Source organism: Ranitomeya imitator, chromosome 2 (assembly GCF_032444005.1).
Source record: "Ranitomeya imitator isolate aRanImi1 chromosome 2, aRanImi1.pri, whole genome shotgun sequence".
NCBI classification, from domain to species: Eukaryota; Metazoa; Chordata; class Amphibia; order Anura; family Dendrobatidae; genus Ranitomeya; species Ranitomeya imitator.
In genome coordinates this window covers 785,673,745-785,694,148 of record NC_091283.1, presented here as the reverse complement: position 1 = coordinate 785,694,148, position 20,404 = coordinate 785,673,745, and the positions used below count along the sequence as shown (strand labels likewise).

The 20,404-nt window shown below is 45.0% G+C and overlaps 1 protein-coding gene across 36 annotated transcripts in view; it reads left to right on the top strand.

Annotated features, from left to right (window-relative positions):
- Positions 1-20,404, top strand: part of ANK3 (ankyrin 3) — an 853,965-nt gene that overhangs the window by 724,745 nt on the left and 108,816 nt on the right. For 32 of the 36 annotated variants that reach the window (XM_069753584.1, XM_069753586.1, XM_069753581.1 and 29 more), the window contains 2 exons: positions 9,354-9,477; positions 18,327-18,429. In XM_069753584.1, coding sequence (XP_069609685.1) covers positions 9,354-9,477; positions 18,327-18,429 — 227 coding nt within the window. The remainder of the gene's footprint in view (positions 1-9,353; positions 9,478-18,326; positions 18,430-20,404) is intronic. The other 4 variants (XM_069753587.1, XM_069753585.1, XM_069753583.1 and 1 more) reach the window with 1 other exon arrangement.

Below are 20,404 nucleotides of genomic sequence, written 5' to 3'. Positions count from 1 at the left end.
AGGGAATCAAAGAGGAGCAGAGTGTAGGCCGAAGCCTGCAGTGGAGCAAGTTGAAAGGGAACCTTTAACCCCCCCCCCCCAGGCATTTGTTGCTGAAAGAGCCATCTTGTACAGCAGTAATACTGCACATGGAAAATGGTGGCTCCGAAAATTATGCTCCTTGCAAACGCTGAAGTACACACTCATATAATGTGTCCCCTCACACCGTCAAACCATCCCGGAAGTGGGACTTTCCTTTGTAATGTGACACAGCACAGCCGTCATTCCAACCCCCTTGGTGCCGGGCACCACCTCCTCAACGTTGTTTGGTTCTGTCACGGAGCCCGCACTGTAATGTTATCCCTTGGCCATGCACAGTTAGCGGTGCCCGTCTTCTGACATCATGTAGGTGTCAGGCTGGCAGTGCCTGTGCGTCCAAGCTGCCCAAGATCCAACCTTGCAGTGTCCTCTAATGTAGTCCCACTGCGGGCCAGGGATCCATGGGCATGCGCAGTGCATATCATCGCCTCTCACTCACCTCCTTCCTGCTTCTTCAGACTGTGCGGCGTCACGGCCGTGGCATGCTATTAGGGATCAGCTGACGCCGCCTAGTCTGAAGAAGCGTGAAAAAGGGGAGTGAGAGGCTAGTATATGCACTGCGCATGGCCATGGATACCAGGCCCACTGTGGGATCACATTAGACGACACTGCGAGGTGTGATTTCGGGCAGCGTGGACGCACAGGCGCAGCCAGGACGACAACAAATGATGTCAGAGGACGGGCAGCGCAAACTGTGCATGGCCAAGGGATAACATAACAGCGCAGGGTCCATGACGGAATCAAACAACGCTAAGGAGGCAGCGCACGGTGCCAAGGGGGTAGCAATGACGGCTGTGCTGCGTCACATTACAAAGGAAAGTCCCACCTCCGGGACGGTTGGACGGTGTGAGGGGACACATTACATGAGTGTGTAGTTCAGCGTTTGCAAGGAGCATAATTTCAAGAGCGACCTTTCCCTTGTGCAGTATTAGTGCTGCACATGGTGGCTCTTTCAGTAACAAACGCCTAGGGGGGGGGGGGGACAGGTCCCCTTACATTTTAGTTGTGCCAGCGTGGCGGTCGCATGACACGTTGCCGGATACACAGCTGGGGATCAGCTGACGTTACTGAACCCCAATAACAGAGGAGCGACTGTTGACTGTGCACACAGCACTTCCAGGCACCAACTGGCGGTGTTAGAGCCCAGGGACAGCAGGAGGAGCAGATTGGAGGTATTGCCGCACACACAGCTGGGGATCAGCTGACGTTACTGAACCCCAATAACAGAGGAGCGACTGTTGACTGTGCACACAGCACTTCCAGGCACCAACTGGCGGTGTTAGAGCCCAGGGACAGCAGGAGGAGCAGATTGGAGGTATTGCCGCACACACAGCTGGGGATCAGCTGACGTTACTGAACCCCAATAACAGAGGAGCGACTGTTGACTGTGCACACAGCACTTCCAGGCACCAACTGGCGGTGTTAGAGCCCAGGGACAGCAGGAGGAGCAGAGGAACAGAGTGTAGGCCGAAGCCTGATTGGAGCAAGTTGAAAGGAAACCTTTAACCCCCCCCCCCAAGACGTTTGTAGCTGAAAGAGCCATGTTGTGCAGCACTAAGGATGCAAAAGGAAAAGGTTGCTCTTTTAATTATGCTCCTTGCAAACACCGAAGTAAACACTAAAAATGTGTCCCTTTATACCGTTAAACCGTTCCGGAGGTGCGAATTTCCTTCGTAATGGGACACAGCACAGCTGTCATTCCTATCCCCTTGATGCCGTGCGCTGCCTCCTCAGCTTTGTTTTAAGCTGTCACGGAGCCTGCGCTGTTCTGTTAGCCCTTGGCCATGCCCAATTAGCGCTGCCTGTCTTCTGACATAATTTGGTGTCAGGCTGTCAGTGCCTGTGCGTCCACGCTGCTCCAGATCCCACCTCGCAGTCTCATCTAACGTAATCCCACTGCGGGCCTTGGAACCATGGGCATGCACAGTGCATAACCTCGACTCTCACTCCCCTCCTTCCCTCTTCTTCAGACTGTGCGGTGTCACGGCCGTGGCATGCTAGGGATCAGCTGACGGCGCACAGTCTAAAGAAGGCGGAGGGAAATGAGCGAGAGCCCGAGGGGAAGATATGCACTGCGCATGCCCATGGATCCCAGGCCCGCAGTGTGACTCAATCAGAAGACACTGCGAGGCGGGATCTCGGGCACCGCGGCCGCACAGGCGCAGCCAGCCTGACACCAAATTATGTCAGAAGACAGGCAGCGCAAATAGGGCATGCCCAAGGGATAACAGAACAGCGCAGGCTCCGTGACAGCTTAAAACAACGCTGAGGAGGCAGCGCATGGCACCAAGGGGGTAGGAATGACGGCTGTGCTGCGTCACATTACGAAGGAAAGTCCCAGCTCCGGGACGGTATAACGGTATCAGTGAACACATTTTATAAGTGTTAAGTTCTGCGTGTGCAAAGAGCTAAAAAAAAAGAGCTACCTTTTCCTTGCGCAGCATTACTGCTGCACAAGATGGCTCTTTCAGTAACAAACGACGGGGGGGGGGGGGACAGGTTCCCTTACATTTAGGTTGTTGTGCCAGCGTGGCGGTCGCAGGACACATTGCCGGCTACACAGCTGGGGATCAGCTGACGTTACTGAAACCCAATAACACTGGGTCGTATGTTTTTACTGTGCAGCCTGCACTTCTGAGCCGCAACTGGCGGTGTTGGAGCCCAGGAATAGCAGTTCAGGTGGTAGAAAGATGAACACAGCAGGAGACCTGGATGACACCCAATTACTTAATCAGGCAGAGGAGTGGCAAATTCCTGCGAGATCCAGGCCTGGTTCATTTTCAGGAAAGTAAGCCGGTCAACGTTATCGGAGGATAGTCGCATGCGACGGTCTGTTAGTACACCACCTGCGGCACTAAAGACACGTTCCGATAAGACACTAGCCGCAGGGCAAGCCAGCACCTCCAATGCATACTGGCTTAGCTCTGGCCATGTATCCAGCTTAGAGACCCAAAACTTGAACGGGGAAGAGCCGTCTGGGAGTACAGTAAGAGGGCAAGCCATGTAGTCTGTCACCATCTGACGGAACCGTTGCCTCCTGCTGACTGGAGCCGCCGGTGATGGTGTAGACATTTGGGGCGGGCACACAAAAGTGTGCCAGAGTTGTGCCATACTGGGCTTGCCTTGGGCAGAGGCACTGCTTCTGCTCCCTCTTTGGGCAGAGCCTCCCCCACTGCCTCGACGCACTGAGCTGCTTTGTAAAGCACTAGCAGCACTCCTCTCAGTTGGACAGGAGAAGATGATGGAATTCACCAGTGTGTCGTGGTACTCCCGCAATTTACGCTCCCGGGTCAACGCAGGGATGAGGTTTTGGACGTTGTCCCGGTAGCGAGGATCGAGGAGGGAGAACACCCAATAATCAGGCATGTTGAGAATGTGGTCGATGCGGCGGTCGTTTCTCAGGCACTGCAGCATGAAATCCACCATGTGCTGCAGAGTGCCAACCGGCCCAGAAACGCTGTCCCCTGCTTGAGACATGATCTCTGCCCGCTCGTCATCACCCCACCCTCGCTGTACACACTGACCACTGGACAATTGTGTCGCTCCCTCCTCTGGACGGAGCTCTTCCTCCTCCATTGACTCCTCCTCATCCTCCTCACAAATTGGCCCCTGCGTACCCCTTTGTGAGGAACCACGTGGCGCTGACTCTCCAGAAGCTGATGGAAAAGGTGACTCCTCATCCTCCACCTCTTCCACCACATCATCCCTTAACCCTTGCAAAGTTTGCTGAAGCAGGCAGATAAGGGGGACAGTCATGCTGACTAGTGCATCATCTGCACTTGCCATCCGCGTGGAATAATCAAAAGGACGCAAAACCTGGCAGACGTCCTTCATAGTGGCCCACTCTGTGGTTGTGAAGTCTGATCGGCGCTGACTGCGACTTCTTTGCGCCTGATGCAGCTGGTACTCCATAACTGCTTGCTGCTGCTCACACAACCGCTCCAACATATGTAACGTGGAATTCCACCGGGTAGGTAGGTCACATATGATGCGGTGTTCCGGAAGGCGGAATCGGCGCTGCAGAGCAGCAATGCGGGATCTGGCCAAGCTGGAACGCCGCAAGTGAGCACACTCTAGGCGGACCTTGTGCAGCAGGGCATCAAGATCCGGATAGTCCCTCAGAAAACTCTGCACAACCAAATTGAGCACATGTGCCAGACATGGGATGTGAGTGAGGTTGCCAAGGGCCAAAGCTGCCACCAGATTTCGGCCATTGTCACACACTACCATGCCTGGCTGGAGATTCGCTGGCAGTAACCACACATCGCTCTCCTGCTTTATGGCATTCCAGAGCTCCTGCGCTGTGTGGCTTCGATGCCCCAATGAAACTAGTTTCAAGACGGCCTGCTGACGTTTGGCCACGGCTGTGCTCATGTCGGTCATAGGTAAACGTTCACGGGTCCATGTGGGGGTGGACTGTGACGGATCCTGCAGAGAGGAATCAGAGGAACTGGTGTAAGAGGAGGAGTCGATGCGTACAGACTGGATTCCTGCAATCCTTGGAGTGGGCAGGACACGTCCTGCGCCACTCGCACGATCTGTACCTGGCTCAACAACATTAACCCAATGGGCAGTGAGGGAAACATATCGCCCCTGTCCATGCTGACTGGTCCACGCATCGGTGGTGAGGTGGACCTTGCTACTGACGGCGTTCAGTAGCGCATGTTTTATGTTTGCCTCAACATGCCTGTGCAGGGCAGGGACAGCCTGCCTGCTGAAGTAAAAGCGGCTGGGCACCTTGTACTGTGGGACTGCCAATGCCATCAAGTCACGGAAGCTGTCAGTCTCCACCAGCCTGAACGAGAGCATTTCCAGGGACAACAGTTTGGCAATGCCTGCATTCAGAGCCTGTGCTCGGGGGTGGTTGGCCGAGAATGCCCGCCTTTTCTCCCATGCCTGTACTACCGATGGCTGTAGAGTAGACTGGGAGTGTGAGGATGACTGGGAAGGTGGTGCTGTGGGTGGAATTACACAAGGTCTCTGGGAGGAAGCCAAACCAGCTGTGCGTGAGCTGGAGGAAGAGGCAACACGAGCTGAAGAGGTGGTAGCTGCCGCTGTTGGTTGGCCTACATCTTCAGTGTGTTTCTGTAACTCCACCGCGTGCCTGGTCCGCACATGTTTCCACATATTTGTGGTATTGAGGTTGCTGACATTTTTCCCTCTTTTTACTTTATGATGACACAGCTTGCATTTGACAAAACAAATGTCATCTGCAACTGTGTCAAAAAAGGACCAGGCACTGCAAGTCTTGGGAGCGCCCTTTTTGGCTTTGGAAAGAGACAGGCTCCTAACGGGTGCCAAAGTGGAGGCTACAGGCTCCGCAGTCTTCCCCCTCCCTCTCCCTCTTTGGCCCGTAAGAGGAAGCTCTTCCTCTGAGCTGCTCCCACCACCTTCCTGTTCCTCACGCCACGATGGGTCAAGGACCTCATCATCTCCACTACCCTCTGCCACCAACTGCTCCTCCTGGGTAGTCTCAGCAGCACAGTACGCACGAGAAAGCGGCACCTGAGTTTCATCATCAGATGCGTACTGCGCTGTGGTCACCGGAGGCACTGGCCCACCTGCCTCTTCAGAGTCAGAGAGAAAAAGGTGTTGGGCATCACTGCACACTGCCTCTTCTTCCATTTCTCCAATGCTGCTTGGCTGGCCCCCTGTTTCCAAGCCAAGAGATTCAGAGAACAGAAGTAGAGACGGCTCCTGTCCTGGGCTCTCTGACTGCCTGGCCAATTTGGCAGGTGGTGAAGAGACAGATGGCTGCTCTCCAGTGCTCTGTGCCTGAGAGGATGTGGCACTAACTGAAGTCGATGCCGAGGCGTTAGCTGCCATCCACCCGACAACGGCTTCAATTTGGTCTTCACGCAGCAGCGGTGCACGGCGCTCTCCGACAAAGCTGCGCATGAAGGACTGTTCCCTGCTGAAACTGAGTGACGACGAGTCACCGGCGCCCGCAGCAGGCACAGAATCACCACGTCCCCTCCCTGCTCCTCTCCCTGCTCCGCGCCCACGCCCACGTGCCTTACTCCCTGCCCTCTTCATCTTGGTTGACAGATAAAGATAAGCAGAAAAGTACTAAGGCCTTAGTGTGCTTATTCCTGTAATGCTCCTCCTAACAGGTGTAAGAAACACTAATGTTGTAAATTGTGGACTAAACTTTATTATTTTTCAAATGTGGCCTACACAAGTGTAAGTTGTGTTTGGTGAACTTAACCTTTTTTTTGGTGCAGATCGGGCTACGGAGCTAGTTTAAATCACACGGAGACCGTGCAGACAGCCGTAAACGGCGCTGCAAGGCCAAGAAACCCTCCTCTAGGTTATCCTATATAGTGTTTTTCCACTATTTAGCTGGATACAAGTGGAAAGACACTAATAGGAATTTTTTTTTTCAAATTTTAAACTGGCTGCACTATTTGAAAAAAAGGAAATTGTTTTTCAAGGTATGAGGCAGTAACGCACCCTGAGCTGAATCCAACCGGCTATGGCTGCACACAGACTACAGGGCGAGCTGCGCTCACACAGAGACCGTGCAGACAGCCGTAAACGGCGCTGCAAGGCCCCAAAAAAACCCTCTAGGTTATCCTATGTAGTGTTTTTCCACAATTGAGCTGGAGACTGGTGGAAAGACACTAATAGGAATTTTTTTTTTTCAAATTTTAAACAGGCTGCACTATTTGAAAAAAAGGAAAATTTTTCTCAAGGTATGAGCCAGTAACGAACCCTGAGCTGAATCCAACCGGCTATGGCTGCACACAGACTACAGGGCGAGCTGGGCTCACACGGAGACCGTGCAGACAGCCGTAAACGGCGCTGCAAGGCCAAAAAACCCTCCTCTAGGTTATCCTATATAGTGTTTTTCCACTATTTAGCTGGATACGAGTGGAAAGACACTAATAGGAATTTTTTTTTTCAAATTTTAAACAGGCTGCACTATTTGAAAAAAAGGAAAATTTTTCTCAAGGTATGAGCCAGTAACGAACCCTGAGCTGAATCCAACCGGCTATGGCTGCACACAGACTACAGGGCGAGCTGGGCTCACACGGAGACCGTGCAGACAGCCGTAAACGGCGCTGCAAGGCCAAAAAACCCTCCTCTAGGTTATCCTATATAGTGTTTTTCCACTATTTAGCTGGATACGAGTGGAAAGACACTAATAGGAATTTTTTTTTTCAAATTTTAAACAGGCTGCACTATTTGAAAAAAAGGAAAATTTTTCTCAAGGTATGAGCCAGTAACGAACCCTGAGCTGAATCCAACCGGCTATGGCTGCACACAGACTACAGGGCGAGCTGGGCTCACACGGAGACCGTGCAGACAGCCGTAAACGGCGCTGCAAGGCCAAAAAACCCTCCTCTAGGTTATCCTATATAGTGTTTTTCCACTATTTAGCTGGATACGAGTGGAAAGACACTAATAGGAATTTTTTTTTTCAAATTTTAAACAGGCTGCACTATTTGAAAAAAAGGAAAATTTTTCTCAAGGTATGAGCCAGTAACGAACCCTGAGCTGAATCCAACCGGCTATGGCTGCACACAGACTACAGGGCGAGCTGGGCTCACACGGAGACCGTGCAGACAGCCGTAAACGGCACTGCAAGGCCCAAAAACCCCCCTCTAGGTTATCCTATGTAGTGTTTTTCCACAATAGAGCTTGAGACTGGTGGAAAAACACTAATAGGAAATTTGAGAAAAAATGTGCAGCAGGCTGCACTAAGAGCAAAAAAGAACAACTGTGTGAGGCAGTGTGAACCCCCCCTGAGCTGAATACAACCGGGTATATGGCTGCACACAGACTACAGAGTGAGCTGCACACACACACACACACAGAGACCTTGCAGAACGCTGTTAAAACAGCGCTGCAAGGCAAGAGCAAGGTGAACAGTGAAGAACACACAGCGTTTTGCTAAATTAGCCTTTGGAAAGGAAAATAAAGCAATTAGCAAGCTCAACTGGCCCTCAGTTAGAACACAGCGTCCTGTCCCTAACTGAAATCACAGCAGAGTGAGCGCAAAATGGCGGCAGCGCTTTTTTATAGTGCAGAGTGACATCATTTCAGCAGCCAATCCAAGCCTTGCCAGTACTTACATGCCCACCATGCTAAACAGGATGTGCCCACACTTTCATTCATTCCTCATTGGCTGCTGCGTTCAATTTGAATTCTGGGAACTTCCGATTCCGGTATCCGATACGCGGGAAGTATCGGAATTCAGTATCGGAATTCCGATACCGCAAATATCGGCCGATACCCGATACTTGCGGTATCGGAATGCTCAACACTAATTACGACCACTCATATAGTGACAGTTAGCAAATTAGTTATTCGTGGTCCTAACCATGAATACCTAAGGCGCAGCATGGTGGCTCAGTGGTTAGCACTGTAATATAGCAGCCCTGGGATCCTTGGTTCAAATCCCACCAAGGACAACATCCAGAATGAGTTTGTATGTCCTCCTCGTGTTTGCGTGGGTTTCCTCCGGGTTCTCCAGTTTCCTCCGACACTCCAAAGACATACTGATAGGCAATGTAGATTGTGAGCCCCGATAGGGACAGTGATGATAATGTCTGTAACAAGTGCTACAGAATATGATGGCGCTATGTAAGTGAGCATAACAAATAAGATGATTATACTCAAAAATTGGATCAATATGAGGAAAGGTGTTTCAGGCATCAACTGCCAAAACCCAACATACTGTAGTCAGTTTTGGTACAGAGTCAATATGGTGTCAGGCTACAGACCACTGCATATCTTGCATGTGTTTGCTTTAGATTGCAAAAAGTGGAATCCGCAGCAAAAATCAGAAAGAAATTGGTGACATTTGCACATCTAAAACATTACATAAAATCCATGCATATTTTTTTTTATAGTAGGTGAATAGGACATTGAGAAACCCATTGTCTTGCATGGTAGCATAGATTGTGGTTGATGAACCATCAATCGGCCGCATAAAGTAACACGGGCAGTTGTGAATATATAATATAATTACAAAGCTTAATACATATACATTATCCGTGCCTCCATAATATGAAATCTGAGGCTTCACTGCAGAAATACATCTGATATTTGGCCATGTATCCTTGTAACGTGACATCCAGAGGCTCAGTCATCTGTGTTGTCCTGTTGCTGATGCACATTATTGAAATTTCAGTATGGAAAATGTCCCAGGGCTGTGTCACATCATTGATTAGATGTCGGAGTGTTCACAATGATGATCTAGTAACCCATCATCAGGGCTTGTATAAGCTGCTGCTTGTAGCTAAACAGTCCTTCTTCTTCTTCCTTAGGTGAAGATGCAATGACAGGTGACACTGACAAATACCTTGGACCACAAGATCTCAAAGAGCTTGGGGATGATTCTCTGCCCCAAGAAGGATACATGGTCTTCAGCCTCGGAGCCAGATCGGCCAGGTAAGTCCCAGGATGCTAATATTGTATATCATGATACGCCATTGACTTACATTTTTCCATCTATTTTCCATTTCGAGCAACTACTTCATAGTCACAAACTTGTTTATAACGCCTGAAAATCTAATACGTGTGCATATTCCATTTGTGCATGGAAAAGTATAGTTAGAATAAACCCTGTGCATTATATACTGTATATACCAATTATTGCATCATGCTTGCTGGGGTCTGGGGGATTTAGAACAGTTTTTAGCAGCAGCCATATAATAAAATAATTTTCTTTATTTCTGTCTTGGCTTCCATAAACACATACATGCGGAATCATGTACCATATACCTGGAGGATAGATCCCATTATTAACAATTCATCTGCAGGCACATATTAATATATGGTCATATGGACTTACGACCATAATGGTCATGACCATGTGGGCCACAAAAGTCCATATATGTATATATAGAATATCAAAATATATCATGAGTACATTGGGACCCTCGGACCCTCACTCGAAGATCAGGAGGACATTACGATGTGTCACATTGTGTGAGTGCCCAAAGCCTTTACATTGTATTACATCTATATGGCACAAGACAGCATGGCGGCAGATAAGTGGAGTTCACCTCTGAAATCTCAGCCAAGCCATACAAAGTGAGACTTCCTACAATTCAATAGTCACCTGCTGCCCCATACGATAGGTGCGGAATAGTCAAAGATGTAACTTTCCATGTTCTATTTAAAATATTGGTGTTTTTTATGTGGTAGTGGGGTCATTGGGCCACTCTTATGGTATGTGCCCACTATGATTTTTTTCAGGTAGGGTTTGTTTGGCTCCGCTCCGAAAAAGTGGCCAAAAAAAGCTCAAAAGAAGGAATATATTTGTATTTACATGGGGAAAAAAAGACTCGCTGTTCATTCATTCATGCTTTTGAGCGTCACTTATCCGTTTCAGACTTCCAAAGATGGCAAGCGGTTAAAAGGATTGAGCTGGATATTCTTGGAAGATGCTCCACACTTAAAATACAAGTTAATGGGAAGGCTCAAAAGACTCCCCGGGCATCATTAGAGCATTTTGTCTGCATTCTTGCTTGAAAAACCACTATCAGTTTCTTCATGGTTGGAATTAAAAACACAAACATCTGTAAAATCACAGTTAAAAAAGACTTCCCCCCCCCCCATAATGCTAGAAAAAAAATGGTCAAAAAAATAATGCTAAAAAAAGGAGAGGAAAAAAAAAAGACGGTTCAGGTTACAAAACACCAGAGAAAAGGAGAGTTTCCTGAAATGTCTTCTACTTGGAAAAACTGATGTTTTTGGCCACTTGAAAGATGTCATGTGCACATACCCTTAGGTGTCATGGCCCAGGTGGATCGGCTATCCATTATAACCTCAGGATAGGTAAACCAGCATGATCCACTACGCCATCTAGAAAAATAGTTGCCATTAAACTCATGCAAATTTTTTTTTATCAACATAGCTTATGGATGTCCAAGAATAGACAACATTCTTACTTAGGAGGTATTGCCATAGTTTGTGAAGCGGCGCCTTTCTAATTTTGTTCTTTAGCTCTATTTCAATATGTTCCCTTTATAAGGATTCACAATATTAATAGACACGCTAACTATTTCTTTGCTGGTATTTCTGAACAGACCGAACACTCATCAGTGTATCAGGATATTACACTTTGCATGTGGAATTGGGGTCTGTTAAATCTCTGCTGTCTGAGATATCTGTACTCTGGAGCCCTGCGATTGTCGGAGACATAGCCATACATTCCCTATGAAGATTACTCAAAGCTCAAAACAAAACCCGTCTCTGTGTTGGTGGAGGAGATTACCGTCGGTGATTCGGATTACAGTGGTGTGTTTGCTGATGAGCCAATCTTTAAGCCAATAATGCCGCCTCTCAAAAGTTTAAAGCCGTGCAGACTTTTCCCTTGAAAACTAAACATTTCACATAATATATTATCATTTTCTACAAGTAGTCTGTGAATTTTTTTCTAAACTGTGTTGTGTACAAACGGGGAAAAAAAAGGTTGATCATTATAGAAGCTCAACCCAATTAGTTTTTTGGTAGTAGTGACATTTTATGAAAAGTGTAAAAAATGGAATCACATCTTTGAAGCTATACATTCTCTCGACTCACCCCCAACAGATGTCAGGAAAGGAGGGGAGAAGGATCTGGTCTGTTGAATTTCAGCCACCAGTCCATTGACCGATATTTCTGGCTATCTCAATAGAGAACACAGAAATATTCGGCCAAATTGAGAAATATGGCTGTCAGATGAACAATCATTAGGTCCCACGGCTAGCTAATGTTTGCGGTGTACTTGATTTACCTCCTTTTATGCAGACCATTAGGCTGTACCTTAAGGGGAATTTTGTTAAACGTAAATGATCACCTTGTCACTGGATAGGTGACAATAATATCGGTGAGGTTCTCAATACCGGGACACCAATTGATTGCCAGAAATCAGAGCCGGTGTTTCCGATTCTTCATTGACTGCAGAAAAACCAAGGCCAGGAGTAGTTGAATGGAGCTGCGTTATGTGCATTGCTGCTCTACTTTAAGTCTGTGGCAATGAGGATAGTCGACAGCACATTGTGCAGTGCATCCTTATCTAAGCAATCCCTTTTACAAGCACCCCTACCCACCACCCCTATAGGTAATACAACCCTGGATATTTCACACGATTCATCAACGTGAGACTTTGCAGTTAAAGGTGCATATTACCTTATATCTAATGCATTGTGTTGTTTATTAGAAAATGCTTTCATTCATCCAAATTTTATTCTATTTTGAAATTTTTTTACATATCAAGTCATAATTGTCATGTTATACACATAATATCCTTTATAAACGACTGATTAGCTAAGATTATTCTCTTACTGCTAAATCTACAGGTACATTTGTGTATAACATGAACAGAGAAGTCAGCGATCCAACTGCTTATTCATTTATACTTTTTACATTTGCTGTGTCTGATTTTATTATTTTACTTTTTTTTCCTTGTTCAAAATATATTTCTTTAAACTAGTCCTAAAATCAGGTAAGAAGGCATGTAATCCATCGTTTTCAGAGTGCTGCTTTAACTTTCGCTCATTGTCATTCATATTAGTCATTATTGTGCCGTGCATATTCTACTTTTTTGTTTTTAGATTTGTAAAGTTGTGTTTTTTTCTTTATGGGTTGTTGTTTTGTTTTTTTACATTTACATCTTTGCTGAAGGGATGTTCTTTTCATTCATCAGAATGGGGTTAAAGCAGCTTTTCCTGTTTAGTAATGTTTTGACAGTTTTAGAAAATCAGTGCTAATTAGTGATGAGCGAATATACTCGTTGCTCGGATTTTCCCGAGCAGGCTCGGGTGATCTCCGAGTATTTGTAAGTGCTCGGAAATTTAGTTTTCTTTGCCTCAGCTGCATGATTTACAGCTATTAGCCAGCTTGAATACATGTGGGGATTCCCTAGCAACCAAGCAACCCCCACATGTACTCAGGCCGGCTAGCAGCCGTAAATCATGCAGCTGCGTCAACAAAAACTAAATCTCCGAGCAGTTACAAATACTCGGAGACCACCCGAGCGTTCACGGGAAAACCCAAGCAACGAGTACACTCGCTCATCACTAGTGCTAATGTAAGGATTTTATAAGTGGGTAAAGGCCATTTTATGGGTCCTTTTTTAGAGTGCTATTCCTGTATTTGACTTCTTTCAGCTTTTCATTGTATTAAGGACCACTGATGTAGTCATATTTTCACAGATGTAAAATCTACGTTTTGGGCTAGTACTGAAAAAGAGGCAACTTTAGCCCATTTAATATCTTCTACATACATGGAGAGAAAAAAACACATCCAGTGCCATAGCTCTATTGACCCCCATAAACATACGTACTCCAGCAGACTGTGAAAGTCTACTTTCATATGGTGGTATATCGGTCAGTATTTTACCGCTAGTGGAACTTATAGACCCCGATTCACCATTTGTTTTTTTTAAGTCACTTTTCCTCTTTCATCATGCAGTATTAGCTGTCATTTTTGGCCTCAAATTCAACAAAATGACGCACTTATTTTCTCAAAGTAAAAAAAAAAAAATGGCCTTGTCTTGAATAGCTTTTTCAGCTTTTGGCACCAAAATTCCCCAAAATAGCGACTTTTTTTTTTTAAAAAAAAAGTTGCAATTGAAGAATTAGGCGAAAACATGTGAAATTGCTAAACTCAACAAAGTAGAAAAACATACAGGCGAACACGTAACAAAATAGACTTAAAAAAAGGCACAAGTAGAATAGTGAGATGGGTGCTAATAAAAAAAAAGGTGGAAAACACAAAGACTAAACAAAAAACAGGCGGAAAGGCAATGATGACTCAGGGTCATAGAGAAAACTATGATGGAAAAGATTTGCACCTTCTGTTACCTGGCCTACTCCTAGTTTTGACTAAAATACTCAATGCGGTCTTAAAAGCCTGTTCATTGACTTTTATTAAAAATCCTGACCTAATATAACCCAGTTAAATAGAGATTTAAAGCATTAAACATTTTGTTTTTTAGCCACAACGGGTTATTAAATTAAGAAACGTAGGCATATTGCCTCCTGTTATGCCCATAAATCCTACACTGGCTGCTCCGGTGGGCAAACATCTAATGATGGAGGTAAAAAATAATTATTTTGGCTTCCATCTGGACATGATACATCAAAATAATGTATGTAACTCTGTTATTTCATATATACAATAGAAAGCGAAAAAAACACAACTAATCTTATGCTGTAACAGCCTAGGAATGACAGATGCCTGTAAACAATGCATTACAGCATCCATCACCGATAGGCTAGCATGACAACCATTTGGCAGATGCTTCATGAAAAGTTCATAAACAGTCATGCAGTCCTATGTGTGGAGCATTCCCTCGGTGTGCCGAGCTTGTGGCATCAACTTGGCCTAAGAACTAGCAGAGGCTGTGAGAAGCTTGTAACATTAATTGATTTCTTGGACGTGTGCATTCATTACTTTTTTCCCCACATTTGGAGAATACAGCAAATTACTTTTTGGATATACACTGCTCAAAAAAAGTTAGGGATATTTGGCTTTTGGGTGATATTTATAGAAAACTTTAATTTCACGCTACAGTGATATTTTATCGTGAAAGTAGGGCATTTACGTAGAAGCAAGCATTTAATTTTATTGAAACAAAAGCCAAGAACAGTGCCTAAATGTCAATGTCTCAATAACCTGTCATGTGGCCTTGATCATCAATTACAGCTTGACAACGACATCTCATGCTGATCACAAGTAGAGTTATTGTCTGCTGAGGCATGGCATCCCCTCTTCTTGAAGAGCGACCCTCAGGTCATTGAGGTTCTGGGGTACATAGTTATGAGCCTCTAATCAGCAAGTCAGCTGATCCCATAGGTTTTCTACAGGATTCAGGTCTGGAGAAAGTCCAGGCCACTCTATTTGAGGTACCCCTGTCTCCAACAGCCATTCCCTAATTATGCAACCTCGATGCACTGGAGCAGTGTCATCCTTGAAGATTAAATTAGGCCTGTGTTGTTCATGCAGAGGCACAATGACTGAATTAATGAGGTTATTGAAGTAGTAGGGACTTGTCACTGTACCATTCACAAAGTGTAGAGCATTTCTCTATTGACTTGACACACCTGTCTACAATGTAACACCACCACCACAGGCTCATCTGGTGACAACACGGGCTGATTCACAGTGCTCTCCTTGATGTGTCCATCTCTCCGACATTGTTGGCAACCACGATTTCTGCTAAGCGTGAATTGACTTTCATCAGTGAACAGCATTAAGGTCCACTGGTCCCTCGTCCAGCATAGACGCTCTCTAGCAAGATGATTACACATATGCCTGGTGGTGTGGTCAGATACCCTTGCAGGTCATCTAGCACACAGACCATGCTGATGTAAACGGTTTTGAATGGTGTGATGTGATACTTGGGTGCCTCTCACCTCCCTCAAATGTGCATGGAGTTGTGTGACATTCATCATCCCGTTCCGGAAGGCCTTGTTCACAATGAAGCGTTCATCAGTTTGGGAGGTGACCAAAGGATGTCCACTTCTCTGCCTCTGCCTATGACTCTTCCAGTCTATCTATATCTCTGTTACAACCTGCTGATGACTCTGTGACACTCTAAGCTCAGTGGCCACTTCCATCTAACAACATCCTGCTTGAAGTCTCACAATGGCGAGGTACTGTTGATCAATTGTTAGGTGTTGTCTTGGTCTCATGATGTCAAAATATGAACAGCATGATGAGGAGGACTGTTTAATAGCAATTCTAATTGAACTCAGAAATGTATTGGCCAATTCATGGATTAAACAGCTGTTGTAAATTTTGCCATTAAGCTCTTTGTTAGAGAACAGCAAGTTGTGGATAAAGTACTGAAACATTGAACAGTTTGACACGTGCATCCAAAAGTTTAGAGATGGTCACATTAAGTTCACCTTAAAAGGTTGGAGTGCATTTCCGGATCATCTTGAAATTTCACCTGAATGCCAAATATCCCTAACTTTTTGTGAGTAGTGTATATGTATGCAGTACACAGAAATGACTGCATTCACTGGTACATACAAAATACAGATCTGATTGATATGAAACCCAAGTGGATACTTTGTGCGTCTTCTCCACTTTTTTTATAAGCATTTCTACTGCAACTGCTACACCATAAAATGGCCTAACCCACAGATGAAGCATAATCAAAAAATAAGTATAATGATTATTTGACCATAGTAATTATTAATGCATGAAATGCTGCTTACATAAGGCTCAGTCATCTATTGTGTGTCTAGGAAAGCGTGCTTGTGTAAGGAGTATTGTCTAACAATATGTGTCATAACCTACGTCTGATGACAAGACTTCCAAATCAGAAATGTGGCAGTGTCCAATCAGAAGTCTAACACTACTGCTTTGTGGCACTGTAGTTGGGCCTCTCATATATTCTTAACTTTACAAGAAAGAGACGTATTTTTATTAAATAAGAGCCATGATTCCCCTTCCCTCTCCTAAAAAGATAAAGCTTGATGGCTGGTTTGCCCCGTATTTACTGTGCAAGGGGAATATGTCATTGTATGCTTCTAATAATTTTTTTTCAAGAATCTGTGTCACATCTTAAAAAGGATCTATCATGAAGATTTTACACCTTAAACTAATGACATGTATTTGCAGGCGCTTTCATGCTGATTAAATCTATACCTTGATTGTAGAAATCTGTTTAGTGGTTTCTGAGAAATCCAGCATTAAAATTGGATACAAAAAAGCTGTAGTTTGTCACAGAGAGTAGGGAATAGGGAGGGAGAGTTGTAAGTGGATTGTCCCTCCCAAAAGCACTTGCAGCTCATTTACATGTGAGTTCAACGTTAGATTTCTTAGAAACTACCAAACTGATTTCAACAATCAAGCCGGTGACTTGCACAGTTTCTAAGCGCCATACCACTCACTACAAGCACCACTATGCTCCCCCCAGTGTCAGACCATCTCGCTGAGTTGCCTCATGCAACACTTCAAGCATGGCTACATGCTCCAGTTGCTGGAGAGCCTCCACCCGACTATAGAGAGTTGCAGCCAGACACTGCAGGAATTTAAAACCACTGTGCTCTGCAGAGTTTTGCTTCGCTGGCCTATTCCCTTCCAGCAGTGGATATATTAGGCAACTCCTCCCTCCACACCTTGCCTGAGTTTAGGTCCAAGTTGCAGTTATTCACTAGGCCCCTGTAAAGGTGCATTATTGTTTTGACTCCTTGTTACCGACTTAGTTTGTTTACTCGTCTGTTCTGATATCTCCGCTCCTGACCCAGGCTTTGTATTTTAAACCTGTGCTGCCCGCCTCCTCCTCAAATTGTCAGACTACGTCTGTGTCTTCACCATCTTTGCTTCATATTTACCTATGACCCATTGGTCAGCTGCTGCAGGTCCAAGAACTGCCCTGGAGTGGTACTTGGTGAATACCTCAACAGGCCAACTTATCCTCACCATCAGAGGTTCTAGTGAAGATCAGGCAGTCACTTAGCTACACTCCACCAGGGTAAGCCTGGCCAGTGGCACAGTGGGTCCACACCCACCGTCCTCACAGTATGGATTTAATCAGCATAAAGGCACTTGCAAATACATGTCATAAGTTTGAGGTGTAAAAGGCTTAGAACAGGTTCTCTTTAAAGGATTTCTAAATACAAGGCCTTAGGCACACTGCTGAGCCCTGTAGTAGAATCATGTGCCCCCATATGCTGTTCTATGCCTTTTGACAGTGATATTACTCTGTAAATAATGTGCACGGGAAGGAGCCCACAGAACATTTAGCCCCTGGTTGTAACAACTTTTTATAAACCCCTCAATGATCTATTCGCTGGTCTATTTTGTTCTGATGATGTATATAACTGTGAAATGCATGTCATGTTTTTTGAAGACTGCGTATAACGGGTTGAAATGAGAGCGACCTAGTGGGTTTTTAGTTTTACCTGTTTGCTTTGCCTCTTAGATGTAGGTTTTGGCTTGGAGTCTGCCAATCATGTATCTTCCAGGGTCCCATTTTCATATGACACATAAACTTTACTCTAAAAGTTGACTGAGTTGCTCAGCGATGATTGCTGAACCTTAATCAATATATGTACAGTATATATTTTCTCCCTAGTAGCTATTTTTTCCCCAAAAGTCATATTATCCAAATCATTTGTGACAAATATTCTTTTTTTCATTCGTACGATTTTCTAAATTCATTGTTGCTCTGACCATATTTTTTTAATCATATTTTGTTTTGCCCTGGAAGCTGCATTCATTGTTTCCTTTTTTTTTCCATCCATCTCATTGTCATCTGCGTGTACTGTGGTAAATTGTAAATGCAACAACAGCCTCCGCTCCTTCAGTTCGGATAGGTCCTACACACTGAACAGGAGTTCTTTCGCCCGGGACAGTATGATGATTGAAGAACTCCTTGCACCTTCAAAGGATCAGGTACGTTCATGTTTCCTCCTGAAATCCTATACATGACAATTTATTATAATTAATGATCGTTATCACAATTACACAGTGCCCTTTGTTATCCTGGACATATTTCAGAAAAGCGTTTTCAGAATTAGAAAACCTTTCTAGCTAAGGCCCTATTATGGAATGCTGAGTCCAGGTTAGATCCACCATCAAAAAGACTCATCCTCCCGCAACCCGCAAGAGTGCGAAGTGACTACAAAAGGCCTCTCTTGCTCCAGAGCGTGACTCCTAAGCCTTTTTCAACTGGGACCTCACTAGGCTCACAATGAATTGCTTAGGCTTCACCATTCGTTGTAATCCATAGCAAAACTGCTGCAGATAAAGATACTCTTGGTCCTCAACAAGTAGGCAGCACTTCACAGAATGAGAAGCGCTGCTCTGGTGGACTCAACATGTCCGAATTCCATTTACGATCCAAGGGGATAAATACAAGACCCAAGTTCCCATTAAAAACTTTTGAATGAGGTTCACAGCTCATCACTAATGCTGTGCTGCCCACTGTGACACCATGAATCCACTTACCCACACATGTCATCGCCAGGCCCTCCTGCAGTGTTGCCTACCTGATAGCACCTGCGGCAACACAACAGGAGGATCCAGTGACTTTTAGCTTTTGTTCTTTAATTCTTGCCTGTAATTGTAGGCCCTTAAGTTGCCATAGCGCCCAGTTACAGCCCAATGATTTCAATGAATTGGGGACTCAGAAACACTGTAATGCTTAGTTTGCCCTTCGGGGGTGCTGCAGGGAAAGTGAAGATTCTCTCACAGATCACAGCTGATTGTCAAGGGTCCTAATCAGACTTTTTGTATTAATCAATGGGCTCTTCTAACAAAAGTGATTGTAAAAAACAGGCACAGAGGAAATGAGAAAAAAACGCACAAAAAACTATGACAAAACTGGCATATGTGGATACTTATGGGTCAGAAGGTCTCACCAACACTACTAAGCTAAAAGATGAAGTCATTGATGATTACATTATAGTCTCCATCACATATACACTGAGATACAGAAACCTGGACAGAAGTTAATACTGGTGACCTTCTGTATATGTTCCTCAAATTCTTGGTACATTTGTTTTAAGGTGAATGTCCAAATTGTATACATTCGAGCTTCCCGGAGAATGCATGTTCCTCTAGCCCAGTATGCAGATTCAGTTTATCTTCTTGTTTTCCAGCCCCGACGACCTTCTATTTATCCGTCATTAGCCACGCACGCTTCTTATTTCATAAACAACACTCAGCTGTTCTCTCAGGCTTTGGGCCAAAGAGACTGAATACAAAATACGTTAAGAAGTATCCCCAGCAGAACCCTCGCATATTGAGTTAGATGTTGGGTATGTTCACTTCCAGAGATGGAGCTAGACCGAAAAGACAGCACGTTTCAAATCTAAGAAAGCTGGCAGCTCAATATCTCTACATTTGTTGGTCATATTCCAGTGAGCTAATTTAATCAACAGATTTAATATCTTTGTTCTCCATTCGATAGCAAGTATTTTTCCATGGGCATCTTTCGTTAGGCACATGCATTTTAAACCCTCTCTTAAATCCTTAAAAATAAATTGTCATCGGGAAACGATCACTTATTTAAATAAGGTTTTATGTTAAATATTTCTTTTTTTTAATTCATAGACCCCGATTCATCAAAGTTTTTACACCAGTTTTTCCTGGTTTAGCTTCTGACTAACTGTAAGTTAGAAGTAACGGTCACAAGCTCTCAATGTAAGTCTTTGAGAGCACAAGCGATGATCTCATAGACTTGCATTGAAAAGTGACCTCCGGCTCACTCCAGCAAACCCTGGAGCAATCCGGCAGGTCCCAAACGAGCGGTGCAGATAAAAGATGAGGATGGGAGCTGTTAAGTATAAGACTAGGGGCAGGGACCTTACATTAATTGCACCACTTCAGCGCAGCAATAAAAAAGAAAAACCGCTGGAGTGGTACT